A 26,630-nucleotide genomic window follows, 5' to 3' on the forward strand; every position below is an offset into this window, starting at 1 on the left:
GACAAGCTTGACCTGTTCTGGAAGTGCAGGACACCAGGATAGCCTGATCAGAGTGGGCTAGGGGCAGCCTCATGGGAGGAAGTGAGCTGAAGAATCGATTGTAGGTTAGACTGGAGCCAGCTCTGACTGGACCTGATGGGAGCTGGTGGACCAGGAAGCAAGAGACGTACAGCCTTCTGGAGCCAAAGTGGAGCTGACCAGTGCTGTCCTTCTCTGGAGCTTACAGATTGTGTCAAGCTTTCTCTAGGACACCGTCTCTGGCCTTTGACCCAAGGCTGACTGCCTCGAGCTCCCAGGCTTTTGTCCAGCTCAGAGGGCAGGAAATCTTATAGCAGCTCTCTGTGTTCTAACCTATATTAGTCATGCCTTTTTCTTTTCTGTATTTCTGATACTTTGACATCTGGGGTCCTGCTGACTAGGGAAGGACTTCCTGGGGCTAGCCAATGCCTAGAGATTACCAAACCACTATCCTGTGAGCATGCCCTTTAAATGGAGACTATTCCAGAGCCCATTCTCTGAACCTTTATTGGGTTCAGAGAGAGGCCTTTGCTTTATTGGGTTCAGAGAGAGGCCTTTGCTGGCCTCTGACACTCTGAACCATTGTTTTCCTGCCCTAATCACCCCTGGGAGAGGTATCATCAGACTACTAGCTCAGCCCGCTGAAATTATTTTAGACTAGCTAATCCGAAACCTGCTTTGCCTGTTTACCCCAACCTACCCATCCCTTCCTACCACATCTAAAATAAAGATTCTTGTCCACATTTTCCCCTCGCTCCCTCTACTTCCTGACCAACTTTTGGGCTTTTCTGTCTGGCCCGGTGTGATGTGGTGTGCCCCAGCTTCTTGGGAACTGTCGTAAACTATGTTTTCAGTGGCAGTTGTCTCCTGGCCTGTACAGTAATGAAACACACCTGAACAGTAAAGAAACCTACATTTTAAAACATACCCCTCACTTCCTGGTACCCATTTGCCTCCTGTACCAGTAGCTGGTCAGCTAAGGAGAGGCGGATGGTTGGAGTACAGTGTGAAGGGAGGGCAAGAGAGCTGTGTGTGGTCAAACCATCATCTGTCCAGGATCTTCTCCCTTCTACCCCTCATGATTATTACTCATTATTATTTTATGTGATTCCTCCTCCTCATCATCATCAGAGATGAATTTTACTTTGGGTAAATTGTATCACCTCTATATTGTTGAGTCTCCTTATTTATGAGATTAGGCTGGCCTAGCTGACCTCTAGACTTCCTTCCAGCAATCTGACCCCATAAGAGCTATTTTTGTATATTTTTAGTTCACAGTTTGTTATATTATCAGTATATTCAATTTCTACAAGAGCTTAAAGTACAGATTGTGTTAAATTGTGCAGATTGTGTGAAATCAAATGTATTCTCTGCTTTCCTGACTTCCTAATCCTGAAGATGTGTCACCACTCTGTGACAATAGTGCCACTGTTTTTTAGACTCACTTGAGGCAGAACAGCTTGCTTTCTGTTATATTATATTAAATACAGACCTAAGAAACAAAACCAAAAGCAGCTTTTCTGTCAAAACAACATCAGTTTCACAACTTCTTTTTCACAGAGTTGATGTTTATTGGGAAAAGGAGCACTTCAATATTATGAAGCATAAAATCATCTGATTTGATGCTTTCTCGACAGTTTTCCATATAGGAAGAGTATAGATTGCATCGCAAGAATAGAGCCATTTAAACAATTGTTTTTCCTTTGTGAAAGCCTCTGATGGAAAAAGGCATTCTGAGACTTTCATAAAACCAAAAATAAGCATCATGGTTATTTGAGATTATTTTTCCCACTAATGACTGAACCTCGAGCTTCTTTATGAGATTAAAAAATAGATTATTGATTGCTTACATAATAGCAGTGAAGAAAGATGCAAGAATGATGCTGGGGAGTGGGGATACAAGAGGGAGCCAGTGATCATCTCTGCCCTCAGACAGCCTGTCATCCTCTTAGGGGGAGAGAGAGAGAGAATTGTCAGTAATTTCTGTAACAAATCCCTTTATTGTTTCAATAGAAATCCAGAAGACAATGCAAGTGTTTTTATTATATATTAATACTTTATTATATATAACATAGATTTTATATATAGTACGTATATGTCAGTGCCCAAATTACTTGAAGATAATTGATAATGTTGTCGTATATGAATAAAGAGCTCTAATATAATTTGAAACAATAAATGAGACATATAAAAGGCAGATGTGTTGAAAAATGAGGTTGCCTTGGACAAAATGCTACTAGCATACCCTTACCTGGGATCTACTCATGATTGGTAATTGTTGGGATTAAAGAGCATGGACTCTGGAGAAAGATTTCTGGTCTTACTCCGGTCTGGTCTTACTCTTGTCATAATTTAGAGTGTGGGCCCTGGAGTCAGACTGCCTGGGTTCTAATCACAGCCCTGCTTCTTACAAGTCACATGACTTTGGGCAAATAAAATAAAATAAAATAAAATAATCACTGTGCCGCTGCTTTGTCCTCTGTGAAGTGTACTAATGACATCCATTCAGAGTTGGGAGGATTACACGAGATAATGCTTAAGTCCTTGGGATGGTACCTGGATTGTAGGAATCACTTAATAAGCCTGAGCTCTTCTTTTTCTCTTTTCTCATTTTTGCCCAGTGCCTCTCATTTTATCCAGCATTCAGAAAATATTTGCTATGTGTCTGTCTGTCTGTCTGTCTGTGAGGGCACACAGATTACGTCTAATGCCTCTTCAACAATACAACAGTCCTTCATTATCTTAAATGATGACGGGACCACACAAGAAGTACAGCATGTGGCCCTTATCCAAATGGCTTTGGCATCTAGTTGCAGTGATAAAATATGCATAGCAAGCCACCACTAATAGAGCTGAATAGAAACAAAATTACTGCTTATTAATATATGCAAATTTTTACTGGGAAAAATATAAAGCTTCATAAGACTTACAGACGTTTTCCTACTAACAACCTCATGTTAGGAACACAGTTGTTCTGTAGAGCATCATGAAATGTTGGAGCTGAAAGAGACCTGAGAGATTATATCCTTCATTTGAAAAATAAGAAAATGTTGAAATTTATCAAAGATAAAGTTTCTAAGTGCTACTGTTCAAGTTCATTGAAATATTTGAATATTGAGTTTAAAAAATATTTCTTAGATGCTAGAAAGTAAAGACTACTAGAGTTCTTAAGCAAATTTATTGTGAGAGAAATCTGGTAACGTGGAGGCTTGTTACAAACGCTGTGTGTTTCATTCTTTCTTCGCCATCCGACTTGTTCCCTTTAGGACATACAGTGGCCAAACAAGTCTATTATACCAGTAAAAAGAAGGATCCCTCGAAGTGGTTACCTGCCCTTCATCTTTTTGAAATGGCACGGAAGCTCTGTAAGGTAGCAGCAGCAGAAGAACGTGAGGTAGAGGCAGAAATTCTTTTTCAGAAAGGTAAGATGTACTTGGGGTCAGAACTGTGATAAAGTTTATGGGATTTTTTTTTCCTATTAACAATGTGCTTCTTGAAAATCTGGTCACTGACTGTAAAAAAATACATATTTTATAAAGGGCTTAGTGATGACACAAAAGTGGTACCTTTGGCAAACTTATATCAAGAAAGGGGAAAAAGAGTACTACTACTTAGTCTCTTTTATAATTACAATTGACCCTCCTTAGACAAAGTTTTATGTTTGACTCAAAAATGTCAGCATCAGCCATTTAGCTATAAATAATGTTTCTTAAAGAATGCTTGGAAGGCATTTTTTATGCGTGATTTCATTCCTTAGCTAAGCATTTTAGTTAATTTCTATAAAAGATACATACCCACTTAAATAGCTGTAGCACACCTGTAATTATAAGTTATGTACAATATATTTGCATTATTACTGTGGCTACTTTGGGCATGACAAGAGTGACGGTGATGGTTGCTATCATTTGTTGATCGTCGACTAGATGCAAGGCCCTATAGTAGTCAGTGTGTAACCTCTCATATTGCCGACTCTTACAACAGTTCTACAGGGTATGCATGGCTAATCCTACTTGACAGATGAGGAAAATGAGGTACAGTCTGGTTAAGAAACCTTCTCTAAGTCAGCAGCTACTAAATGATAGTGCCCAGGCGTGAACCTAACCCTGGGAGGCTCTGTGCCCTGTCCACACACTAAATGAAAACTGAATTCTTTTTATAGCGATTATATGATTTTCCTTCCTTGCCCTTTGGCTACAAAAGTGCCATTCCACTGAACGTTGTGACTAACCATGGGGTCGAGAGCGGTGTGAACGCTGAAGTATTTGCATCATTTGTGATGGTTTTCAAGTGTTTGCTGACTTTTTAGGATTTAGCAGAGATGTTTTCTATGAGATCTGCAATACTAGACAGAGATCCGCAATACTGTATCTGTAATACAAGAGGAAGAGGACATGGATGTAGACAAAGGGAATGGGCCCCACAGGAGGAAAGGGAGGTACAAAGTAAAGAAATATAAAAATAAGATGGTAAGAACACTTGTGTCTGGAAAGCCAAAGGAGGCTTTGACTCAGTGTTGCTAACTAAAGGCAGGATGAACCCGGAGACTCCTGGGGAAAGAAGTAAAAGATCTTGCACTATTGGCTGACCTTACAGCAAAAACAACAGACAGATGGGCAGGAAGGACAGCGCATCCAGTTTTCTGAAGTCCCAGCATGAAATATTTATTCTAAAGTTCTAAATGATAGAAAAAGGAAAAACCATTTGTGTACATATTTTTTTTTATTCTTTCAGGCAAAATAGAACGTCAAATATTGATGGAAGAGAAATCTCCAAGTTCACAACTTGAGACTTTATTTGAAGCTATACAACTAAGCTTGAGAAATGATCAAAACTCGGGGTAAAAAAAATCTTCCCATTATTATAACATATTTTGGCTTAAGTCCCATGCTCTGGTAGTACATTGAACATTCAAGGCTGGGATGACTGGGAGACCATCTTCCTATGGCAGGACTAGTTCACTGGGGTCCATTGTCCCCCAGATTTACTGACTTCCTTTCCAAGGTTGTTGCCCTTTGCTCTGACCCAAAGCCTCATTTACAGCAATGGTTGGTGATGGCAGTTATCATGGTGGCATACTGGACTGTGTATTGCTTCTAGTCTTTACTCACATCGATCTCCTATCTGTCCCAGGATTCCAGCAGCTTCCATGGATGTGAAATTGTATCTAGAAGGGATTTATGTGGATATTCACTCTGGTCAACAGGGCCAGGGATGGCCAACTTAATTCTATATAAAAATCATCTTAAGATTGAGAATAAGCTGCCATTATTACAACTGTACTGATTTAAATAGCCCCAACTGACAGGTTTGATAGTGAATACACAGACCTCACCCATATCATACAACTGCTTTCTGCATTACTCCATGTCTCTTTCCATTTTCATTAGTATAGGAGGGTAGAAAAAGAGGTCTGATTTTCAAGGTAGGTTCCTTCAGTCCTGATTTTCACTTCTTTAGTGAGTTGTGTGCTGGAATATTCTAGAATGGTATGGATGCTGGGCTTCAGAGCAGTCATGCCATGGAGTGTTGCCAGCACAGGACAAGGTAGAATTCTCAACTCTCTTCAAGAGCTTCCAATTTCAGTAGGGAGGAAGGTGCTGCTGTCTCTGCCAATGGTGCTGTGAAAAGAAGGTGTGTATTTGGGACAGGTACTGGTTTTGTCTATTTTTACCTTTCATCAGCTCAGAAATTGTGGAAAATGGTGCAAAATGATTATGAGTGGTGAAACTATTTAATAAGTACAGTGTTCTATCATTTTAGGTTGATAAGAGACTCCTACTTAGAAATGGCCTTATTATTTTTACATATGAGGAAGCCAAAAAACAATCTTTCAACACCACCATTAACACTTAAGGTAATAAACTATTTTATTAGAAATCTTAAGTTAATTGCCTTTGTTAACTCTGTGCTATTGAAATAATGAGACTGATTTTTATGTATGATTTGGAGAAATTCATTTATTACTTTATAGTCACACTCATGTTTAGATACTTCTCTGTATGTTTTTTGTTTTGTTTTGTTTTGTTTTTAATATGAAATTTATTGTCAAATTGGTTTCCATACAACACCCAGTGCTCCTCCCAACAGGTTCCCTCCTCAGTGCCCATCACCCACCTCCTCTCCCTCCCACTCCCATCAACCCTCAGTTTATTCTCAGTTTTTAAGAGTCTCTTATGGTTTGGCTCTCTCACTCTCTAACTTTTTTTTTCCTCCCCCTCCCCCATGGTCTTCTGTGAAGTTTCTCAGGATCCACATAAGAGTGAATACATATAGTATCTGTCTTTCTCTGTATGACTTATTTCACTTAGCATCACACTCTCCAGTTCCATCCACGTTGCTACCAAGGGCCATATTTCATTCTTTCTCATTGCCAAGTAGTATTCCATTGTGTGTATAAACCACAATTTCTTTATCCATTCATCAGTTGATGGACATTTAGGCTCTTTCCATAATTTGGCTGTTGTTGAAAGTGCTGCTATAAACATTGGGGTACAAGTGCCCTCATGCATCAGCACTCGTGTATCCCTTGGGTAAATTCCTAGCAGTGCTATTGCTGGGTCATAGGGTAGATCTATTTTTAATTTTTTTGAGGAACCTCCACACTGTTTTCCAGAGTGGCTGCACCAGTTTGCATTCCCACCAACAGTGCAAGAGGGTTTCCGTTTCTCCACATCCTCGCCAGCATCTATAGTCTCCTGATTTGTTCATTTTAGCCACTCTGACTGGCGTGAGGTGGTATCTCAGTGTGGTTTTGATTTGTATTTCCCTGATGAGGAGTGATGTTGAGCATCTTTTCATGTGCTGTTGTATATAAGGCTCTGGAAATAAGAGTTCCTGTGGACAGTTTTGCCTGTTAAAATGTAATACATGAAATGTAGGCATATGTAAATACTCTAAGGTATTAGTATTAATCAGGAAATTGTAGGAAATGGTATATTGGTTAAGCAGATGGACAAGTAATATGTTCATTACTGATACGGCCTGCTAACAGATCACTTTTTGATAGAGTCATTCATTTATTCATCACATACCTATTGACCATTCACTCTGACCCAGACAGTATTCTGGAAGGTTATTAAGCAGTGATTAAGACAAACTTAGTCCTTGTTCTCGTGGAACTAGTTTTCAGTAGAGGGAGAGAGACAATAAACCAAAAAAAGTAAGAGGAAGGAAAAAAGTAAGAGGAAGGAAGGTTGGGTGGGGGGGAGGGGGGGGGAAGAAAGGGAGAGAAAGAAGAGAAGGAAGGGGGGTTGGTTTAGGTAGTAAAATTGGAGATTAGGAAAGAACTTGGGTTGGTGGGATTGTGAATGATGCAGTGGCAAGAGGTGGGATTTACTGGATGAGAAGGGGACCATGCAAATAGTTGCAGGGGCATGCACTTCTAGAGCGGTGCTTCCAAACCAAGGGGCAGAAGCATCTCTGGGGATCCTGTGAAAATGCAGAGTCTGATTCAGTAAGTCAAGGATGGGGTCTGAGATTTGGCATTTCTGCTGGTCTGTGGGCCACATTTGAATTCCAGGGATCTAGACTGAGGGAGATCCTGTGGGCAGGATGTGGGTGCTTTGGAGATATATGAGGGCAGTAACTTTTAATTTTTAATTAATTTATTATTATTATGATTATTATTAGTTTGTTTTAGAGAGAGAGACTGTGTGAGGAGGGGAGAGGAGCAGAGGGAGAAAGAGAGAGAGAGTGAGGGAGGGAGGGAGAAAGGAAGAATCTTAAGTAGGCTCCATGCTCGGCATTGTTCTTACATTATAGTTATTTAATGTTATTATGTATTCTTCATTTAGTGCCTATTAGTATTCTTTCCAGAATTTAAATAGGTAAATTGCCCAAACTTACAGAGCCAGTAAGCCACAAGGGCTACCCCAAAGCCTAAGTGGCTTCATTACAGCTAATGACTAGGGTTCTTGTATTTTGGGAGAGGGCTGTATTGCTTAGATTATCCATAGGTGGCTTCTCCAGGTATCATCTACCTCCAGCCAATCTTAGCACTTGATCTAGGCTAGGCCACATTTACACGTTGTGTTTCCTGCTCTGGCATCAGCACTATTCACTGGCTTTCTTTTTCCTTGGGAGTCCTGTAGCCAGAAGTAAAACAAAGATATCTTTGTTATTGTTTGTTTTATTCTGCAGTCTTGTTGAAGATCAAGGAATTGGCCAAAATATGAGCATCAAAAAATTAGAACCAAGCAGTCTAATTGAACAGTTTTATCCATATTAGTTAAATATTAAGAATTAACTATTAATACTTATTTTAGCTGTCTTTAAAAATGTAAAACAGGCAGATATTACATTTGCATTGGAGTTTCTTTCTGTTAATTTTTGTAGCATTGACTTTCTTATTTAAAAAATTGAACACACACACACGGTAAAAAAATATCTTCATTCATTTCTATTGTTGCTATTCTATGGAACTTTATGATTACATCATCCTTTAATAGTTCCCCAGTTAGAAAAGTGATAGCGAATACCTATCAGAAGCCTTTAAGTAATATTCTTATTTCTGACATTCTCACACAATGTATTCAACTTATAAATCATCTATTAAAATGGCAAATACCATTTTAAGTAAATACTTTCCTTAAAATGCCATTTGTGTTTATTTTATTGTTATTCAAATCCAAGCTCAGTATAAAAAATTAGAAAAGATGAGAAAAATAAGCACCCTTAAGAGCCATAATAACCACTGTTAATAATTTTCTTTGCTTGTGTATACAGGGAATATATGTGTATACATATCTTTTTAAAAATAGGATCGTACTTTGCATACTATTTTGTAACCTCTACTTTTCTGTCTCTAATATATTTGAACATCTTTTCATGTCAATACATCTAATACATACATTATTATTCTTTATTTTTACATTATTATTCTTAATGGCTATATAGTGTTCCACTGAAATGTCATTTTCAGAGGATGAGAAAATTTATCATGCAACTTCATGGTATCTTTATCTATCTTTATTATAACATATGTGCTATATTTTTTAGACTCCTACCAGAAGGCATAGTTCTATTAAAGAACCAACAGTAAATAGATTTGAAATGTACGGTTCACTGGCCTGGACTGTGATAAGAGCTGCTGCCCAGGTTGGTGTGATTTCTTTTTTTTTTTAATTTTTTTTTCAACGTTTATTTATTTTTGGAACAAAGAGAGACAGAGCATGAACGGGGAGGGGCAGAGAGAGAGGGAGACACAGAATCAGAAACAGGCTCCAGGCTCTGAGCCATCAGCCCAGAGCCCAACGCGGGGCTCGAACTCACGGACCGCGAGATCGTGACCTGGCTGAAGTCGGACGCTTAACCGACTGCGCCACCCAGGCGCCCCATGGTGTGATTTTTATTTAAGGTTCCTTTTAACTGGCCTGTCTGTATCCTCTACCTACTAGTTGTTAAGACAGCATAATGTATCTAGACAAGAGAAAGGAAAATTCACATTCTTTAGGATTTATGCCAATGATCTTTCTTTGGGAAGATTAGGATTGCTCCTTAAGTATGTTGTGTTTTTAATCTTTATTAGGCAGACCTGTCTTTGTTTGTTTCGGCTTTTCTTTAATGAAAGTATTGGCAGATACATATGTGCACATTTTGACATTTTGGCAAATATCTTTCAGAGCTAGGTGAGATAGCCTATTTAAAGTGACTCATGCATTAATTAAATTGTCAACAATAATGATTTGTTTGACAATGATATATACTACATGTTGGGCATCACATGTTGTTTTCCAGATTGTCTTTATTTTTTCTTCCAATGTATATTGAATATGATTTTATGAATTCACTTTTTCACATTATGGGCCTAATGGATAATCTATAAATCAGAAAGCTTACATTTATGAATTCTAATTCTGCATTAATTTTAGGTCAGTGAAGCTGTGCTAGCAGTTAATCTACTTATTGGAAAGAAGAATGCTAGAACTGATAAAGTCAGCCAAGGGGCCTTACCAAATATCCCCGAATTTGCCACTGTGGATCTTTTGTCTTCATATACAGATTATTTGCTTGGTATGTTTGAAGTGTCTAGGCATTTTATAAAAACCTGATACATGTAATGCATAATCAAGTTGCAAAGGTTTAATCATGGTGATTTGTTGGGTTTTAGCTTAGAGAGTATCATGGCAGGAGGAACCTCAGAAAGACAGGGGCTTTGTAGCCTAGCTGCCAAAACAAAGGGGCATCACTTCATTGTATGTACGTCTGTGTTACTCAATCAGTAACAGATGCAGGACTCTGTGAAAAATGGTATTTCCTTCTGTCTATTTTCCAGTTCACACATGTCAAATGAGGCCTTTTGGAAATATTTACTTGTGGATCCTTTCCTGATCCCCTAAAATGTGTGCTCACCCTAGTGCTCTCATGTAGTTCTCTGTTCTTTTTCTTAGTTATTTTATATTTGTGTGTGTGCATGTGCATGTATGGGTGTGCACATGGGTATACATGTTTGAACTCTTTCTCTCATTAAGCTATCATCAGCTTCCTGAGGATAGGGACTTTATTTGACTTGCTGCCCTAACTGCAGAAAATCACACATTACTTGCACATGACAGGCATTTGTAATTGTTTATTTTTTTTTCATTTTTTTGTTTGTCTATTTTTGAGAGAGAGAAAGAGAGAGAGCACAAGTGGGAGAGAGGCAGAGAGAGAGGGAGACACAGAATCTGAAGCAGGCTGCAGGCTCTGAGCTGTCAGCACAGAGCCCAATGTGGGGCTAGAACCCATGAACTGTGGTATCATGACCTGAGCTGAAATTGGAGGCTTAACTGACTGAACCACCCAGGCGTCCCTTGTAATTGTTCAATGAATTAATGAATGAGAGGTTAGAATTTAAACTTGATCTCACTATTATTTGTTTTTTCTATTTTACGGCTCCTTTGTTAGCTAGCAAACCGTCATATAAACCTCTAAGTCAGATCAGCAGTAATATATTTAAGATTCATTTATGTGTTTGTCCATTCATTCATTTGAAAAATAGTTATTGAGTGCTTCTTGTATGCTGAACACTTGGATGGTTCAAAGACATAAGGTGCTGGAGTCTTACTTCCAGGCTGACATTTCAGTAACAACAATAACTAATTTTCCTTGGCACTAGGTGAGCATTGAGCCAAATGCGGTGAAGAGTGCTACTTTAACCTGGTGGGGGTGGGAGTGTTCTTCCTAAAGCCGCTGAAAACACATCTGTAGACAGCAGCTTACTCTGCTGAAGTGTTAAGTCAACTTTAGCCAAAGGATTAGTGTCTAAAACCATCCCTTTCCTTGGCTTTCTTCCTTTCCAACCCAAAAATGTATTGCCTGAGGTTAAACCATTAGATGAACTTTTTATGCCAAGTTGTGGTTTTCCTATTTTATTGCTTTGATGTCTGGTGGGATTTTGTTTCATCAGTTTCATCTAAAATGCTGTATTAAGCAGTTATTACCAAAATTATGCTGTGTATCAAACAACCCTAGAACTTAGTGGCAATGAGAATTCATCCTTTGACTTGGTCTGGTCCATGTACATTTGTTATGAAGCCCAGGCTGAGGAGGCAGTGGCTGTTTGGAGCATGCTCTTCTCACGGTGTACAGCAGAGCAAAGGGGCCAAGCTCTATCACAGAAGTACACTCAAGGTCTCTCTTCACACCACATCTCACTGGCCATGGCAAATCATATGGCCAAGTCCAACATCAGTGAGGAAGGGGAATCCACTGTGCCAGGCGAGGAAGGGAGAGGGGCATGAATGTTTGCTGAATGATAATCCAAACTATCTTACGTGACAAGTCCAGTTTGTGGCTGGCAGCTACCTGAGAGGAATTCTGAACCCCTGTATGGAAATACAGGAAAAGGTGTTGCAGTGATCCATTAATGATGTCACCCATGGACACATGCAGTGAGGAGCCGCATCCCGGATCCAAATGATCTGAGTTGATCAGTTGAGCAGGTGGTCTTCATCTTAGCTGTGCTTACTGCTAGAATGTGTGATTTCTTTGCCCTTCTCAGTGATTTTCATAGTGTATTCCAATTTTCAGTTTCTGTTTTGTACCATTAGCACTCTTTTACTGTTTTACAAAAATAGTAATTTGAAATGACCAAATTTTGAAGTCCCATCTATTTTGCATTTTGCCTTGCCTTAAGGGTAATAGTTTGCCCTCCAGTATTTTCCTAGCAGACTGATAATTAATTCATGCTGATGATTTCCCTCACTTCAGTATTTGGGTTGGAAGGAGGTAGTGAATCCCCTCCTGACTGCTACAAATACCCAGATGGCAACGAAGTTTATATTATAATGAATTGCTAATGGGCAACAGCAACAAATAAAACTTGTTTGATTTTCCTTGCATTAGCATAAATTAGCATCCAGGAGAAAACATCCTCAGTAATCTCACCTTTGCTAGCATTGATGTGTACTCAAGGTGGTGACCAATAGTCATGGTTTTTGTGTGTGGAACGCTGCACCAGATATTTGTGTCCAAAAGGAAGGAGGAGTCATAGAAAACCAAGAAAGTGAGTCTTTCCTTCCATGAGGTTCCAGTCATTGACAGTCAAAACAGAGATACACTTTGGAATTATACAGATATGTCTCTTAAGAGGTCCATATTAATGGAAGCAAATTAGGCTTGGACGACAGACAGGATGGGCATATTAGTTAACTGGAAACATTTTTTTTTTCTGGAACAAGTATATTGTGGGGCAGGTATAAAAAAACCACATTTTCTCAACAGAGCAATTGGCAATCGGAGAAGCATGATGACAGAATAGACTATTCATGTGTATGTGAACCATAATAGGTCAGCATGTGTACCAGAGAGCTACTGTATGACATCTACAGAATAAGAAGATACCAGAGTGATTCAGCTGATCCAATTTATAGAGGTTTTCTCTACATTGTCTTATAGGCATAGAGACCCTGAGATGATGATACTGGCAATATAAGATCATATTTAGTTTCAATGCAAAAAAACACACACATTTATTAGATGCCTACTTTGGGCCTAGTTGTATTTAAATATACTTATCTTTTTTGTCTTGATTTTCTTGCAGCTTTAGGAAAAATTTCAGCTGGGATAAGAATTGTTAAATTCTGTAAGACAGTTTGAATTAAAAGTACAATTTAGGGCTAGTGGTCCTAGATGCAGCTTCTCACAACCAAATGCACTTGGTCTATAGAAAATATAAATGTTTGTCTTGCGAAAACTAATGGCGGTGAACCTATTGTCAGAACATACAAAGAGAACTGTGAACGAAGACTTAGGATCACAGCTGACCTTTAATATAGGCTCTGCCTGTTGAAACAGAGAAAAGCTTTCAGCCTGAAAAAATAGGATTTGTTCTTTCCTTACTGCCTTGGGCCTGGTCCAGAAACATGGGGTCAATACCAACTAAAAACTGAGATGCCATTCCTCTGCTACTATCTTGATTTCTTGTATTCCTCTGAGACACAATACTCCATAGGTGGGGACCTAGGGAAACACATTACATCCTCAAATCCCAAAGTATTACACTACTTACAGATTAGAATGGAGAAAAATCATTTATGCTAATAGCAGTGATGTGTGTGTGTGTGTGTGTGTGTGTGTGCACATGCGTGTGTGTACCTGCTATGTATCAGTTCATAGTATTAGCAGCTGAGACAATTGGAACATGATGAGAACCATCCTCAGTGAAGCAGAGCTGTCCTGGTCCAACACCTGCAAGCTTCTAGAAATGTCATTCAGAGCTCTATACTTTGATCACTTAAATCTGAGAAGGAACCATCTCATGACCAAGAGCAGAGCACATATTCTCCACCCTCTATTACCAGACTCTAGGTGTGAAGACATTCTTTATTCTAGACAGAGTCAACAATGAAAAATAGGAAGCAACAGAAGGCACCCGTAAGGAAACATTGCCAGACAAGCACAATGAAATGCTCTCTTGAAGACTCAGAGGAAGACTGACACTTCAGGGAGCCAAAAGAAATGTAACAAGATCCTTTAAAACCTTCAGCAGGGCCTGGTCAAAGACTGACACAAAACAGAAAGCCATATGCAGCGAATGCTAGATAACAGTGGGACCAGTGTGTCCTGATGCCATACGCTAGTGCTTTATGTGATTTCATCTGTCCTTGACAAAAATCCCATGGCAGTGTCATTATGCATATATATTAAACCAAGAAAGGTCCTCAGAGAGGTTATGTAACCAGGATAATTTTCTACTGCTGATGCAAATCCTGATCTATCTGGTTCTAAAAGCTGTGCCCTTGATCACTATGTTGGGTGTGATAAGAAAGTATTACCAGGAAATCAAAGTGCAGAATGAATGCATCACCCTTTCGGATTGAGCTGACATGAAAGATGCTTTTTCCCTCCCCAATCCAAACATGTAACACAAGGTTGGATAAAACAGAACTGAAATTGTTTTAACTTACAGCTGAGCATGAAGTCAGGAAAGGGAAACCTCAAGTTACCAAAGTAAATTGAGTGATTCTAAGCAAGAGCTGAAGGTGAGGACGCCATTGGCGAGGGCACTGCTAGGGCTGGGACTTGGATGCCAGGACAAAGAGGGGGTCTGGAAGGAGGGCCCTGTGGGTAGGGAAGGTAAGAACCCTGCTAACTGCTTAGAATTGAGCTTCAGAATGGGCTTGTCAAATTGAGGACTAGAAACACATTGCCCACCGGCTTGAGTAGATGCAGAGAAACGTGCCAAATTGCCCGGTCAGGGCCAAAAATGAGTCACTTGGAAGAAGTCAGAACCCCACCTGAGATTGTAAGGTTGGAATTCTCACCACCTGAAAGTTGCAGGGAAATGAGCATAAATACTTGCCCAGAACCAGTGAAACCCATGCAGCTCTGGCTGAGGCTGGAGGGAAACCGTTGCAAAGGGATACACTTCCCACAAAAGTTCTTCTGAAAATAAATGTATATTGCAGGTTATACCTGGAAAAATTCTGACATCACTTTTGGATTATAAAGACAAAGAAAGTAATTGTGAGCATCAGTCAGAAAAAGTGGACATTCTATAAAGAAAGAAGACATGAACTGGCCTTAATTTTCTCCTGTGACATTAAAGACCAGACGACATTGGTCAAATATGTACAGAGGCTCTTTTAGTTTAGTTCAATTTTTTTACATAGGTGATTTGTTCTCAAGAATCAAAACTCAAAAGACCTCAAAGGGCATGGAGAGAAAAGTCTCCCTTCTGTCTTCTCTACAAATGACTGACTTGTCCCTAGAGACAATTGATGTTGTCATTGTATTCCTGCTGTAACCAACAGCCACAATTTAGTGGTTTAACACAACACAAGGTCTGTCTTCCAGTTCAGGAGGTCAGAAGTCTAAAATGGGTCTCACTGGGCTAACAAAATTAAGGTGTCAGCGGAGTACTTTAGGGGAGGCGTTAGGTGAGAATCTCTTTCCTTGTGTTTTCCAGGGGTTTGTGGCCCCTCCCTACATCTTCCAATCTCTCTGACTCTGACATACTCTGTCTCTCTCTCTTGTTTCCCTTTTCTACATATAAGGGCGTCTAGGATTACACTGGGACTACATGGATGACCTAGGAAAACTCCCCCTCTGAAGGTCAGCTGATAACCAATCTTAATTCTATCTGCAGCCATATTTCTCCTTTGCCCTGTAACCTAACATATTCAGAGGTTCTGGGGATGAGTACACGGACATGTTTTGGAAACCTTTATTCTGCTACCACAATCAGTTTTCTAGGTTCTGTACCAGAGGTATACATGCTTATGCAAACTGCTGAGGTGCCACTGGAGAGGACAGAATCCACTACAATTTATTTAAGCAGAAGGAGATTTATTAAGACTTCCAAAATCCCTGCGAGGACCGCAGAAACAAATTCTAGGCTGAACATCCTGACTAAGCGACACAAAGCTAGGCCACCAAGGGAACTGGAGGTTTTTGTTTTGTTGTAAATAAGTGTCTTAGTCTGTTAACACCGCTATAACAAAATACCACAGACTGGCTAGCTTATAAACAACAGAAATGTAATTCTCACAGGTGTGGGAGCTGGAAGTCCAAGATCAGTACCTAGTGAGGGCCCGCTTTCTGGTATCTAGATGGTGTCTTCTCATGTGATAGAAGGGGCTAGGGATCTCTCTGGAGCCTCTCAGTACTCATCCCATTCAGGAGGGCTCTAATGTCATGAGCTCAGCACCTCCCAAAGGCCTCACCTCCTAATATCATACTGGGGATTAGCATTTCAACATATTTGGGAGGAGACACAAACATTCAGACCAGAGCGTAAAGGCAGCTGTAGAATCAAGAATCTGCCTGCAAAGGAAGGAGGCTTTGCTCTGGCTACAGCCTCAAGAGCCACGTGGCGTCTGCCAGAACCCACACCAGCAAGAGAGGTGCCTCGAATCCTGTCTCCTGCACCACCTAGCACAGTGCCAATTTCAACTTCTATGTGAATGCGTGGAATTCATGACACCTAAGTCCCATGCAGGGCCCTAGCTGCAAGGAAATCTCGCAACCATGATTTTTATCTTTATAACTTCAATATAGGCAGGCACATTCAGGGATTAGGATGGATGTTGCATGAACCAATATGGCTGCACACACCAATACATTGATATGTTTTTCCCTAAACAAATACAATTAATAGCATAAATATTAGTGCACACAATTACTTTCCTTGCTCTTTTTTCCTTCCACTTAATATAAGTGTATCTATTGGCAAATTTTTCAAATCAATACGGTGTCTTTTCATCGTTGCATAATAACCCTCTATAAATTGTGTTATAGCTAAATTAGTCTCCTTTTGATAGAGTTTTTTTAGGTTGTTTCTACTCTTTTGCTATTACATACAACTCTACTATAGGTAACCTTGTATGTATGTATATATGTGTGCCTTATATATGTTATCTATTGACCCAATAGATATAGTGTATCTATTGACCCAATAGATACGATGTGTCTGTTGACCCAATAGCTATACTAGCCTATATACAAAACTTTACATATATATGATATATATGTATATCTGTGAATACACACAGGTACACACACATGTACATTTTATCTATGAATACACACACAAACACACACATGTATAATTTTAAGAGGATTTCATTTTAATTTACACATCTCTTTCTAGGACTAAGCTTAATCATCTTTTGTGTGAACTTTCTGCCCATAATCTTTGCTCAATTTTTCTTGAGGTGTTTTTTTTTTTTCATTTCTTTAAGTATCTGTGAAAGCTCTTCCCCCTGCCTTTTATAGAAATCAGTCGTTTAATTTGCAAATATATTTTTCCAATTATCAATTGGAATTGGAATTCCAATTATCCAATTTTTTTTGGTGGTGGTTCTATACCATAAAGAAATGTTTTATTTCAAAATAGTATAAATTATTAATCTTTAAAAATTTTTTTAAATGTTTTTATTTATTTTTGAAAGAGAGACAGACAGACAGACTGAGTAAGAGTGAGGAGGGGCAGAGAGGGAGACACAGAACCCGAAGCAGGCTCCAGGCTCCGCGCTGTCAGCACAGAACCTGATGTGGGGCCCGAACGTGAACTGCGAGATCATGACCTGAGCCGAAGTCAGATGCTCAACTGACTGGGCCACCCAGGCTACATTATTAATCTTTTCTTTGATAACTTCTGGATTTATATCAGAAAGATCTAGTCCCTACTCTAAGACTATAAGTGTGTTCTCCCACAGACTTTTAATAATTTATGGAAACCTATTTGGAATATGTAAAAAATGACAAATGGATACACATTTAGTTTTTCCAGATGGCTGCCTTATTTCTGTACTTTTTATTCATTTCCTATTGCTCTGTTCTATTCAGGCTTCAACACCACACTGTTTTAATTATCATAGCCTTATATTTAATATCTATTAGGATGAGTCTCCACTCACTAATCTTTCTTATCGAAATTGTCTTTTATGACTTTTATTTTTTTAACTTTGGAAGCAGCTTGCCTAGTTAAAAAAGTTCTCTTGTGTTTTTATGAGCTGCATTACATTTAGGCATTAACTTAGGAATAACTTACATTTCTATGTTATCGAGTCATCTTAACCAAGAATATTACATGTCCTATATTTTTTACTTCAAGTCTTTTTGTTTTTTAGTCCCTTAGGAGTACTTTAACATTTTCTTCCAATAGATCTTGTATGTTTCTTGTTAGGTTTATTTCTAAATAGTTAAACTTTTTATTGGCACTGTAAAATTTTTTCATTGAATTTCTACTTGTTGTTGTTTTTGTGTATGGAGGCTATTGATGACTCTCTATTACTTTATTATCTTCCAATTGTTTTTTCCACTTGATTTTTCATAAACAAAGTCTGGGTCAGTACACGTTTTCTGTAAAGGGACTGATAGTAAATATTTTAGGCTTTGTCGTCTCTGTTGCAAGCAGTCAACTCTGCTACCGTGATGTGAAAGGCACCACAGGCAGGATGTAAACGAATGGACGTGGCTGTGTTCCACTGACACGTAGTTATGGACACTGATGTTTGAATTTCATAAAACTTTGACATGTCACAAAATATTCTTCTTCTTCTGCTTTTTTTCAGCCACTTAAAAGTATGAAAACCATTCTTAGCTCATGGGCCATACATTAACATGGATAGGCCTGATTTGGCCCATGAACTATAGTTTGACAACCCCTGGAAAAGGTGAATAGAAGTCTCCTACTATTACTATCATTTTATCTCTTGTCTTATAGCTATAGTATTTTTTTAAATTGTTGCAACTGTTACTTAAGGTATGAATATTCTATTTAAATTATATATATATATATATATATAAAGTTTATTTATTTCTTTTGAGAGTGAGAACACAAGCAGGGGAGGAACAGAGAGCGAGGGAGAGAGAGAATCCCAAGCAGGCTCTGCACTGTTAGCACACAGCCTGATACGGGGCTTGAACTTACAAACTTCAAGATTGTGACCTGAGCAGAAACCAAGAATTGGATGCCTAACTGACTGAGCTACCTCATATCTTTATTGTGAATTAGACCCTGTAACATTATAAAGGCTCCACTTTTGTTTCACTTGGTGCTTTTTGGCCAGAATGCTAGCTTGTCTGATAGTAGGTTCACAAATGTTCTTTTTGTTTGTTTGTTTACATTTTTCTAGGACACATTTGCCCATTCTTTTACTTTCAACCTTTCTCAATAGTCTTATTTTAAATATGCCTCTTAAATAGAACACAGAATTGGGTTTTCTTTGTTTTAAAACTTGATCGTTGGGTTTTTTTAGCAATAGGCAACTGGCTAAACAATTTTAACTAATTGACATGAAAGGTAACTTTGGCATTATTTTGTATCATTTTACAAGATGTATGTAATAAATTAGGAAAAAACAATAAAATAAAGTTGTAATTGCAGGAAAAAAAACAATAAACTATTAGCAAAGTTATTTAGGAAAATTACAGTAAAAAAAGAACCCCACAAATGATAAATGATAAGACAAAAGTAATCACTGATATGGAGAAATTAAATTATTAGAGTTTTTTTGTTTAGCTCTAAGCAAATAAATTTGAAAAACTTTGTAGAATATATAATTTTGGAGAAAAATGTAATTTACTTCAAATTTCCTTCAAATTATATTATATAACAATTAGGCAAATCTATTATTGTAGAAGAAATAAAGTTACATTAGAAATTAAGACTGACAGGGATATATAATCTTTATGTAGTAATTAGTAATATGTAATAACCCCTTTTGGGACTTAATCAGGCAAAAGCTGTTAAAATGGTAAACACCACCTTTGACCCACTAATCTCAATTTGGGAATCTATACTATAGAAATAAAAATCTTTGTGTTATATGAACCAAAGAAAAGAAATTAAGACTGAAAAATTAAAGTTTATTGATTATTTTTCTATTTATATTTTTTTAATATATGAAATTTATTGTCAAACTGGTTTCCATACAACACCCAGTGCTCAACCCAAAAGATGCCCTCTTCAATACCCATCATATTGATTAATTTTAAAAGAATAGTAATAAATCCATTGCAAGTTACCATGAAGAACACTAAAAATCTCTTTAGTGTCTGGCATAATTAAAGATAGCTAGACTCTTAACACCTCCTTCTGCAGTCAGTGTGTTATAGGGTAATATTTTGGTTGAAATATGTGAAGAAAACCTAGCCTCACACAGATATGTAGACAGAAAATGGAGGATTATTTTAGGAGCCTTTTCAGATAATTGTGGATATTCTTCTTTGGTCCCAAACCAACCCTGGGTAAGTGGTAGTTTCTTAAAGGTTAGTTCCGATGTAGACTCTGAAGCAGTATCACTGAACTTTTTGTACCCTGTTACATTAAAACACATTAGTCTTTCAGCTTGAATGGGTCTTTTACTCAGGCATGATTTTGTTACACCGTGTATTAGACACTTGGAAAATAGTGACTCCTGGGTTATGTAGAACTTCCAAATGTTGGTGCAATTCACTGGACAATTTTTAAAAATCAAAATTTTAAAATATCACCGCCATTCGTATGAGAAAAGTCTAAGCACTGGGAAGCCCATGGTGGCATATACAAATTTTCCAAAACTCTCCGTTTTTACTGAAAATTTTGAATTTTATCATTGGCAGCAAATACTGTCAGTTGTTTTCCTTGAAGACCTACTACTTTTATTTGTGAGAAAGCATTTGCCACATACTTAAGTCTGAAAGCAGTTTGTCTCCTCAGTTGTTCAGTGGGTGGGCTGCAGGGGTGGGGAGTGGAGCAGTGCATTCCGTTTGCAACTTAATCACAGAAGTGCTTTTCCTCAACACAGCCATTGCGCTTCAGTATGAAGCAGAAATATTTGATGTGTGTTTCCCATGTTATCACACAGAATGTTTCAAGACGGGTACTCGGGGTCAGTAGTTAATAACACTAATTTTACTGCTTTATCAGGGATATTCTTAAGTGAAACTGGCACTTTAATTAACTTGTTCATTTTACAATGAGTGCGTGGCAATGAAAAATGCAAGAACTACTAGTACGTTTGGTGTCACTGCCTTCCTAGGTTCGTGCTAAGGCACCACCGTTTTATTTACTGTTGCTTTTGCACCGTCAGTGCAAACATAAACATGGTTATTCCAGGATCAACCACTGGATTCAGAAAGACTATTCAACACTGCACATTTCACTTGCATTACTGCTCATCATTCACATACAAGGAGATCTTTGAACAGTGGGTGCCGATGCTGTCAAATAGAACCAAAACTACATGTCCAGCAATGTCTGTAGATTTGAGCATGTGCAAGGCAAAAGTACAACTGTGCAGAGGAGCTGTTAATAGAGTCTTCATGTTTGCAGCGACATCTATTTTTATTTATTTATTTGTTTGTTTGTTTATTTATTTTGAGAGAGAACGAGAGGGGAGCAGAGGGGGAGAGAGAATCTGAAGCAGGCTCTATGCTCAGCATGGGGCCTGATGCAGGGCTCCGTCTCACGACCATGAGTTCATGACCTCAGCCCAAATCAAGAGTCAGATGCTTAACTGACTGAGTCACCCAGGAGCCCCCGCAGCTACATCTTTAATTCAACAAGTCATTTTATTATTGGAAAGTGCTAGAATTTGTTTACTGACTTTTCAACCAGTGGAGATTGTTGCAAACAGGACGTTTTGGTCTTAGACTTCAGGACATGTATTCAACTGTGGCAACTTATTAGTCTGTAGGCTTTGTGTGCATTTCCGTAGCCAGCACAATGTGATAACCTACTCTATATGATGCTTCACTGATTTTTTCATTTGTAGTTTGAAAAGCTATAACAAAGAATTTTTTTTACTTTTAAAGAGCTTACCACATACACGTTCAAAATTTTGTTCCTTTTTCTTTAAACTGTGAACCATGGGTCTTAAGATGCCTCAACTTAGCAGGCACCGTAATACTGTTTTAAAAATGTGCACCTCACTATCAAGAAGCATGCATCGCTATTTCTTTCTGAGATTTATATCTCGGGTGTTATCCTCTGTCTCCATTGCATACTCTACTTGGTGACAGCTACTTTGGGCATGATTCCATACAACTTGTGGTTTCGGGTTTTAGCTCTTCCCTGATTTACTGAAAATAGAATCTGTGTTTTTGTTACCTGTGTTTTGTGTTGTTTGGGATGATTTCCAGGAGAAGGATACATGCCAATAGTATAAGGACACATTTGCTGGAAGTCACCACAAAATTATTTTCTTGTATTATAACATAAATATGGAAAATGACACAAATCATGAAGATACAACTTGATTCAACATCCTAAAGGAAATACCTATACAACCATCATGGGTCAAAAATAGAACAAATCCAATAATCCAGAAGTCTACATCATCCCCCCTACCATTGCCTACCAACCCTCTTTTTTTCCAGCTTTATTGAGATATAATTGACATGTAACATTGTGTAAGTTTAATGTATACCATGTAATGATTTATACATGTACACATTATGGATGATTACCACAGTAAGGTTAACACATCTTAACCTTCCTGCTTTCTAATTTATAACAGATGGATTAGTTTTGCCAGCTTTTGATTCTGTGTAAGTGAAATTATATAGTCTATATTCTTCTGTATCTGTCTTCTTTCGTTCAGCACTATATTTGTGTAGTTCATTCTTGATGGACATAATAACAATTCATTATCCATTCTACTGTTGATAAACATTTGGGGGTTATCATGAACAATGCTTCCATGAATATGCTTGTACATTACATTTTTGTGCACAAAGCACACATTTAAAAATTTTCTTAATTAATTAATTAAATTTAGTTTGTTTATTTTTGAGAGAGAGAATGAGAGACAAAGTGCAAGCGGGGGAGGGGCAGAGAAAGAGGGAGATACAGAATCCAAGGCAGGCTCCAGGCTCTGAGCTGTCTGCACAGAGCCCAATACGGGGCTCACACTCATGAACTGCGAGATCATGACCAGAGCCAAAGTCAGGCACTTAACTGACTGAACCAGCCAGGCATCCCTGTACACATTTTTATGTATATACCAAGGAGTAGAACTGCTGGTTAATAGATATGTATTTTTTCAACTTTAGTGAATACTACCAAGAGGTTTCCCAAAGGGGTTTGAATTTGAAGTTTACCCTGATGACTACAATTGTAGGGCACTATTATATATAGTATTGGCTTTTGCTTAGTCTTTTTGGGAACTCCTTATTCAAGAATAATGCCCAGTTTCCGTGGGGGTTTTCAGTCTTTCTTTTTAGAAATATGGAGAGATTCTGGATATGACCATTTTATAGATTATATGTATTGCAAATATCTTTTACCCCTCCTGTGTTTTGCCTTTTCATTCTGCTAGTGGTATCTTTTGATTATACAAAGTTCATAATTTTAATGTTGTCCAATTTATAAATGTTTTCTTTTATGGTTTCTACTTTATGTGTTCAGTTTTAGAAATCTTTTTATTTGCAAAAATTATAAAGATACCCTCCTATCTTAACCATCTTTTTTTTTTATTTACTTTTCACATATAGATCTGTAATTCACCTAGAATCTATTCTTGTGTATGGTGTGAGGCCAAAGTCAAGATTAATTTTTTTTCCATATGATATACAATTAACCCGGAATCATGTATTGAGGAGACAAACCTTCTTCACAACATTGCTGCATCACATCTGTTGTAAATCAAGCGCCCAAATATGTGGAGTGAGAGAGAAAGGGAGAGGGCAAGGCAGAAAGAGAGCAAGTTGAGAGAATCAGTATGTTCTTATATTTATTTCATCAAAGAAATAAATATAAGAATATTTTGCAAGACCAAAAGGAGAGACGAGGTTCACACCAAAAAGGCGTTCTATGTTCCAAAAGCAGTGTGAATGAAAAGATCTAGGCCTAGATGCAAAATGAAATTTTAAATCACCACAAATAATGAGGAGTTCATTAAAACATTACAGAATAGGGAAGATGGTCAAATACAGAGTAATAAACATCTGACTAGCATCGGGCTTTGCACCAGCAATGACAGATACTAGAAAGCAGTAGAACAAAGCCTTTATAGATTTTAGTAAAAATTAGCTGGATAGTCAGTCAAGCATGAGGGCCTTTTAAGGACTCAAATGGTAGGCGCCCCTCTTTTGGCGAACTTTTTAAAAGTTAAGTTACTAGCAAGTGTACCTTAGCACACAAGGTTGCAAACAAAAAAATTTATGTGAGATAGAAACAAAAGAAGGAAGGAAGGCAGGAAAGAAGGAAGGAAATGGGATTAGAGAAAAGTTTACATAGTACTTCAAAAGTACTGAGAATATTGTTTGATAAACTGGGTGGTAAGTACATGGGGGTTCATCTTATTATTCAAGGAAACATACATAGACCATTAACCATAAAAAATTCTGTTCATCTTTCCTCCCTTCCTTCCCAGAGGCAACCACAACCCTAATAAAATACTAATATATATATATCTGTGTGTGTGTGTGTGTGTGTGTGTGTGTGTGTGTGTACATAAATAATACAAAATATTTCATTGGGTTTTTTTTCAAATGTATGCACATGGTAGTATACTCTATGTATCACCTGCTTCTTAACTTGGTATACATTGTGAAAATCAACCCAGGAGCACCCTCATCATGCCCATTTTAAAGATGAGAAGATTAAAACCCAGGAAGTCAAAAACCCAGAGAGACCTAAGGAACAGAGAGGGTCAAATCACACAGTAGTGAGAAGTACATCTGGAACTTGAACTGAGATACTACATGATACTTTCTGCTCTATCAATCTAATTCATTCATTTTTCATGCCATCAAATGAATAGACTTCTGTTTATTTTTCCAAATTTCCATTTTTTTTGATATTACAACAATGTTGTCATGAATGTCTTACACAAGAGTCCTCGTACACTTACATGAGTATCTGCATTTTCAGTTGTATTAGATCCTGCCAAACTGCTTTCCCAAGAAGTTGCCCTCGCAAGTAGTATATAAGAATCCTGGTTTCCTCACACCGTTATCAATATTTATTATTTCAGATTTTAATATCTATCAACTACCGAGGGAGAGATGGGAAATGGTATTTCACTTTAATTTGCATTTTTCTGATTTTTAGTGATGTTAAAATTTTGGCTGTTTGAGTCTCCTTTTCTAGGAGTTGACTGTTGAAATTCTTTGCCCACTTTTCTGTTGGACTCTTTGATTTTTTTTTTTTTAATTGGTGGAAGGTGCTATACATATTTGAGAAAAAAACAGATCATTTTTAAAATGTTTATTTATTTATTTTGGGAGAGAGAGAGAGAAACTGTGTGTGTGTGTGCGTGTACATGCATGCATGTGCCACATAGGGGCAGCGAGAGAGGGAGAGAGAAAAAAGAATCCCAAGCAGGCTCTGCATTGTCAGCTGAGAGCCCAAAGAGAGGGCTCGATCTCATGAACTATGATATCATGACCTGAACCAAAATCAAGAGTGGGACACTTAACTGACTGAGCCACTCAGGTGTCCCAAGAAAAACAATTCATACATGTTATAAATATTTTTTCTCAGTCAGTCAGTGGTTTGTCTTGTAACTTTGCATTTGGTGTCTTTTATGATACAAAAATGTTTTTTAATGGGAATGTAGTCCCACGTGTCAATCTTTCCTTAATGGGTTCTGCTTTTTTTTTTTTTTTTTACATATGGTTATTTTTCAAGGAAAGCATAGTATTTGTCTTAAAAACTTTTTTTCACTTATTATTATTATTATTATTATTATTATTATTATTATTTACTTACAGATAACTACCAAGTGGTGTTCCAGACTGCCTGTACATTTTCTTATCAAAATGATGGCATGTGTGACAACACAGATGCTAGAAAAAAGACTCCGACTAAAGTGGATATTACGTGGATTCTTCTACTGCGCTACTATATTCATCTGCAAAGGATTAATAATATGAGCAAATTGCTAGGTAGGTTTTTGATGTGTTAAGAAAGAACACATTCCTTTCCAGTTCTTGTTCAAGTCATGTTTCTTAGAATTATAAAGTACTTTTGACATCTTTTTGAGTGAACTCTCATCAGAAGATGAAAATTTTAGCGGATCTTAAGCTGGGATACACAGATCTTTGGGCAGAATAGTATTCCAATGTAACTGACTTCCTTTGACATTCTATGTATTTTATTTATTTGATGTATTTAAAAATGTTATTATAAAGAGGCATCCAGGGGCTTCCCAAGAGTGCCAATGTGGCCCATGGCTCAAAACAGTCGAGAATCAGAGTGATAGTAATGTGACAGCTTAGGAAATGAACACGATAAAATTTTGGCTTTAAGGAGAGAATGTTTCCGTATTCAGTATGTACAAGAGAAGAGATTTATGCTTCAGATAGGATACTTAACTTCATTGCACTGTTTTGTTTAGGTTTTTTTTTGTTGTTGTTGTATCATCTAATGCTGTCAGAAGAGCATCCAGAAAAACTGGTATAATCTACTTCACGTCAGTCCTTATTGTGTTTGTGACAATGTATGTTGTGTTTTTTCTGTGGCAATGACATTGGTGATTGAGTGTTGTTCATCAGCGCAAACAGGCGGAAAAGACAATTTGACCCATGTCAGGGCCCAGGGATGGAGGAGCCAGCAGAGCAAATAGGCTGCCTCGGAGTGTCTCAGCACAGTTATCAGGGACTAGCAGTGGGATAGAAAAGCACCCAGGAAGTGTCAGGGGAGTGCATCACGAGAGGGGCAAGAGGAAGAGAAGTTCAGTGACAAAGGATGCGGAAGT

At 38.0% G+C, this 26,630-nt stretch overlaps 1 protein-coding gene across 6 annotated transcripts in view; it reads left to right on the plus strand.

Moving 5' to 3' along the window:
* Positions 1 to 26,630, plus strand: part of CFAP54 (cilia and flagella associated protein 54) — a 295,832-nt gene that overhangs the window by 213,261 nt on the left and 55,941 nt on the right. For 5 of the 6 annotated variants that reach the window (XM_015070493.3, XM_053226634.1, XM_053226632.1 and 2 more), the window contains 6 exons: positions 3,285 to 3,440; positions 4,750 to 4,855; positions 5,779 to 5,872; positions 9,016 to 9,114; positions 9,888 to 10,029; positions 25,645 to 25,818. In XM_015070493.3, coding sequence (XP_014925979.3) covers positions 3,285 to 3,440; positions 4,750 to 4,855; positions 5,779 to 5,872; positions 9,016 to 9,114; positions 9,888 to 10,029; positions 25,645 to 25,818 — 771 coding nt within the window. The remainder of the gene's footprint in view (positions 1 to 3,284; positions 3,441 to 4,749; positions 4,856 to 5,778; positions 5,873 to 9,015; positions 9,115 to 9,887; positions 10,030 to 25,644; positions 25,819 to 26,630) is intronic. The other variant, XM_053226636.1, reaches the window with a different exon arrangement.

Source organism: Acinonyx jubatus, chromosome B4, assembly GCF_027475565.1.
Source record: "Acinonyx jubatus isolate Ajub_Pintada_27869175 chromosome B4, VMU_Ajub_asm_v1.0, whole genome shotgun sequence".
Taxonomy (NCBI): Eukaryota; Metazoa; Chordata; class Mammalia; order Carnivora; family Felidae; genus Acinonyx; species Acinonyx jubatus.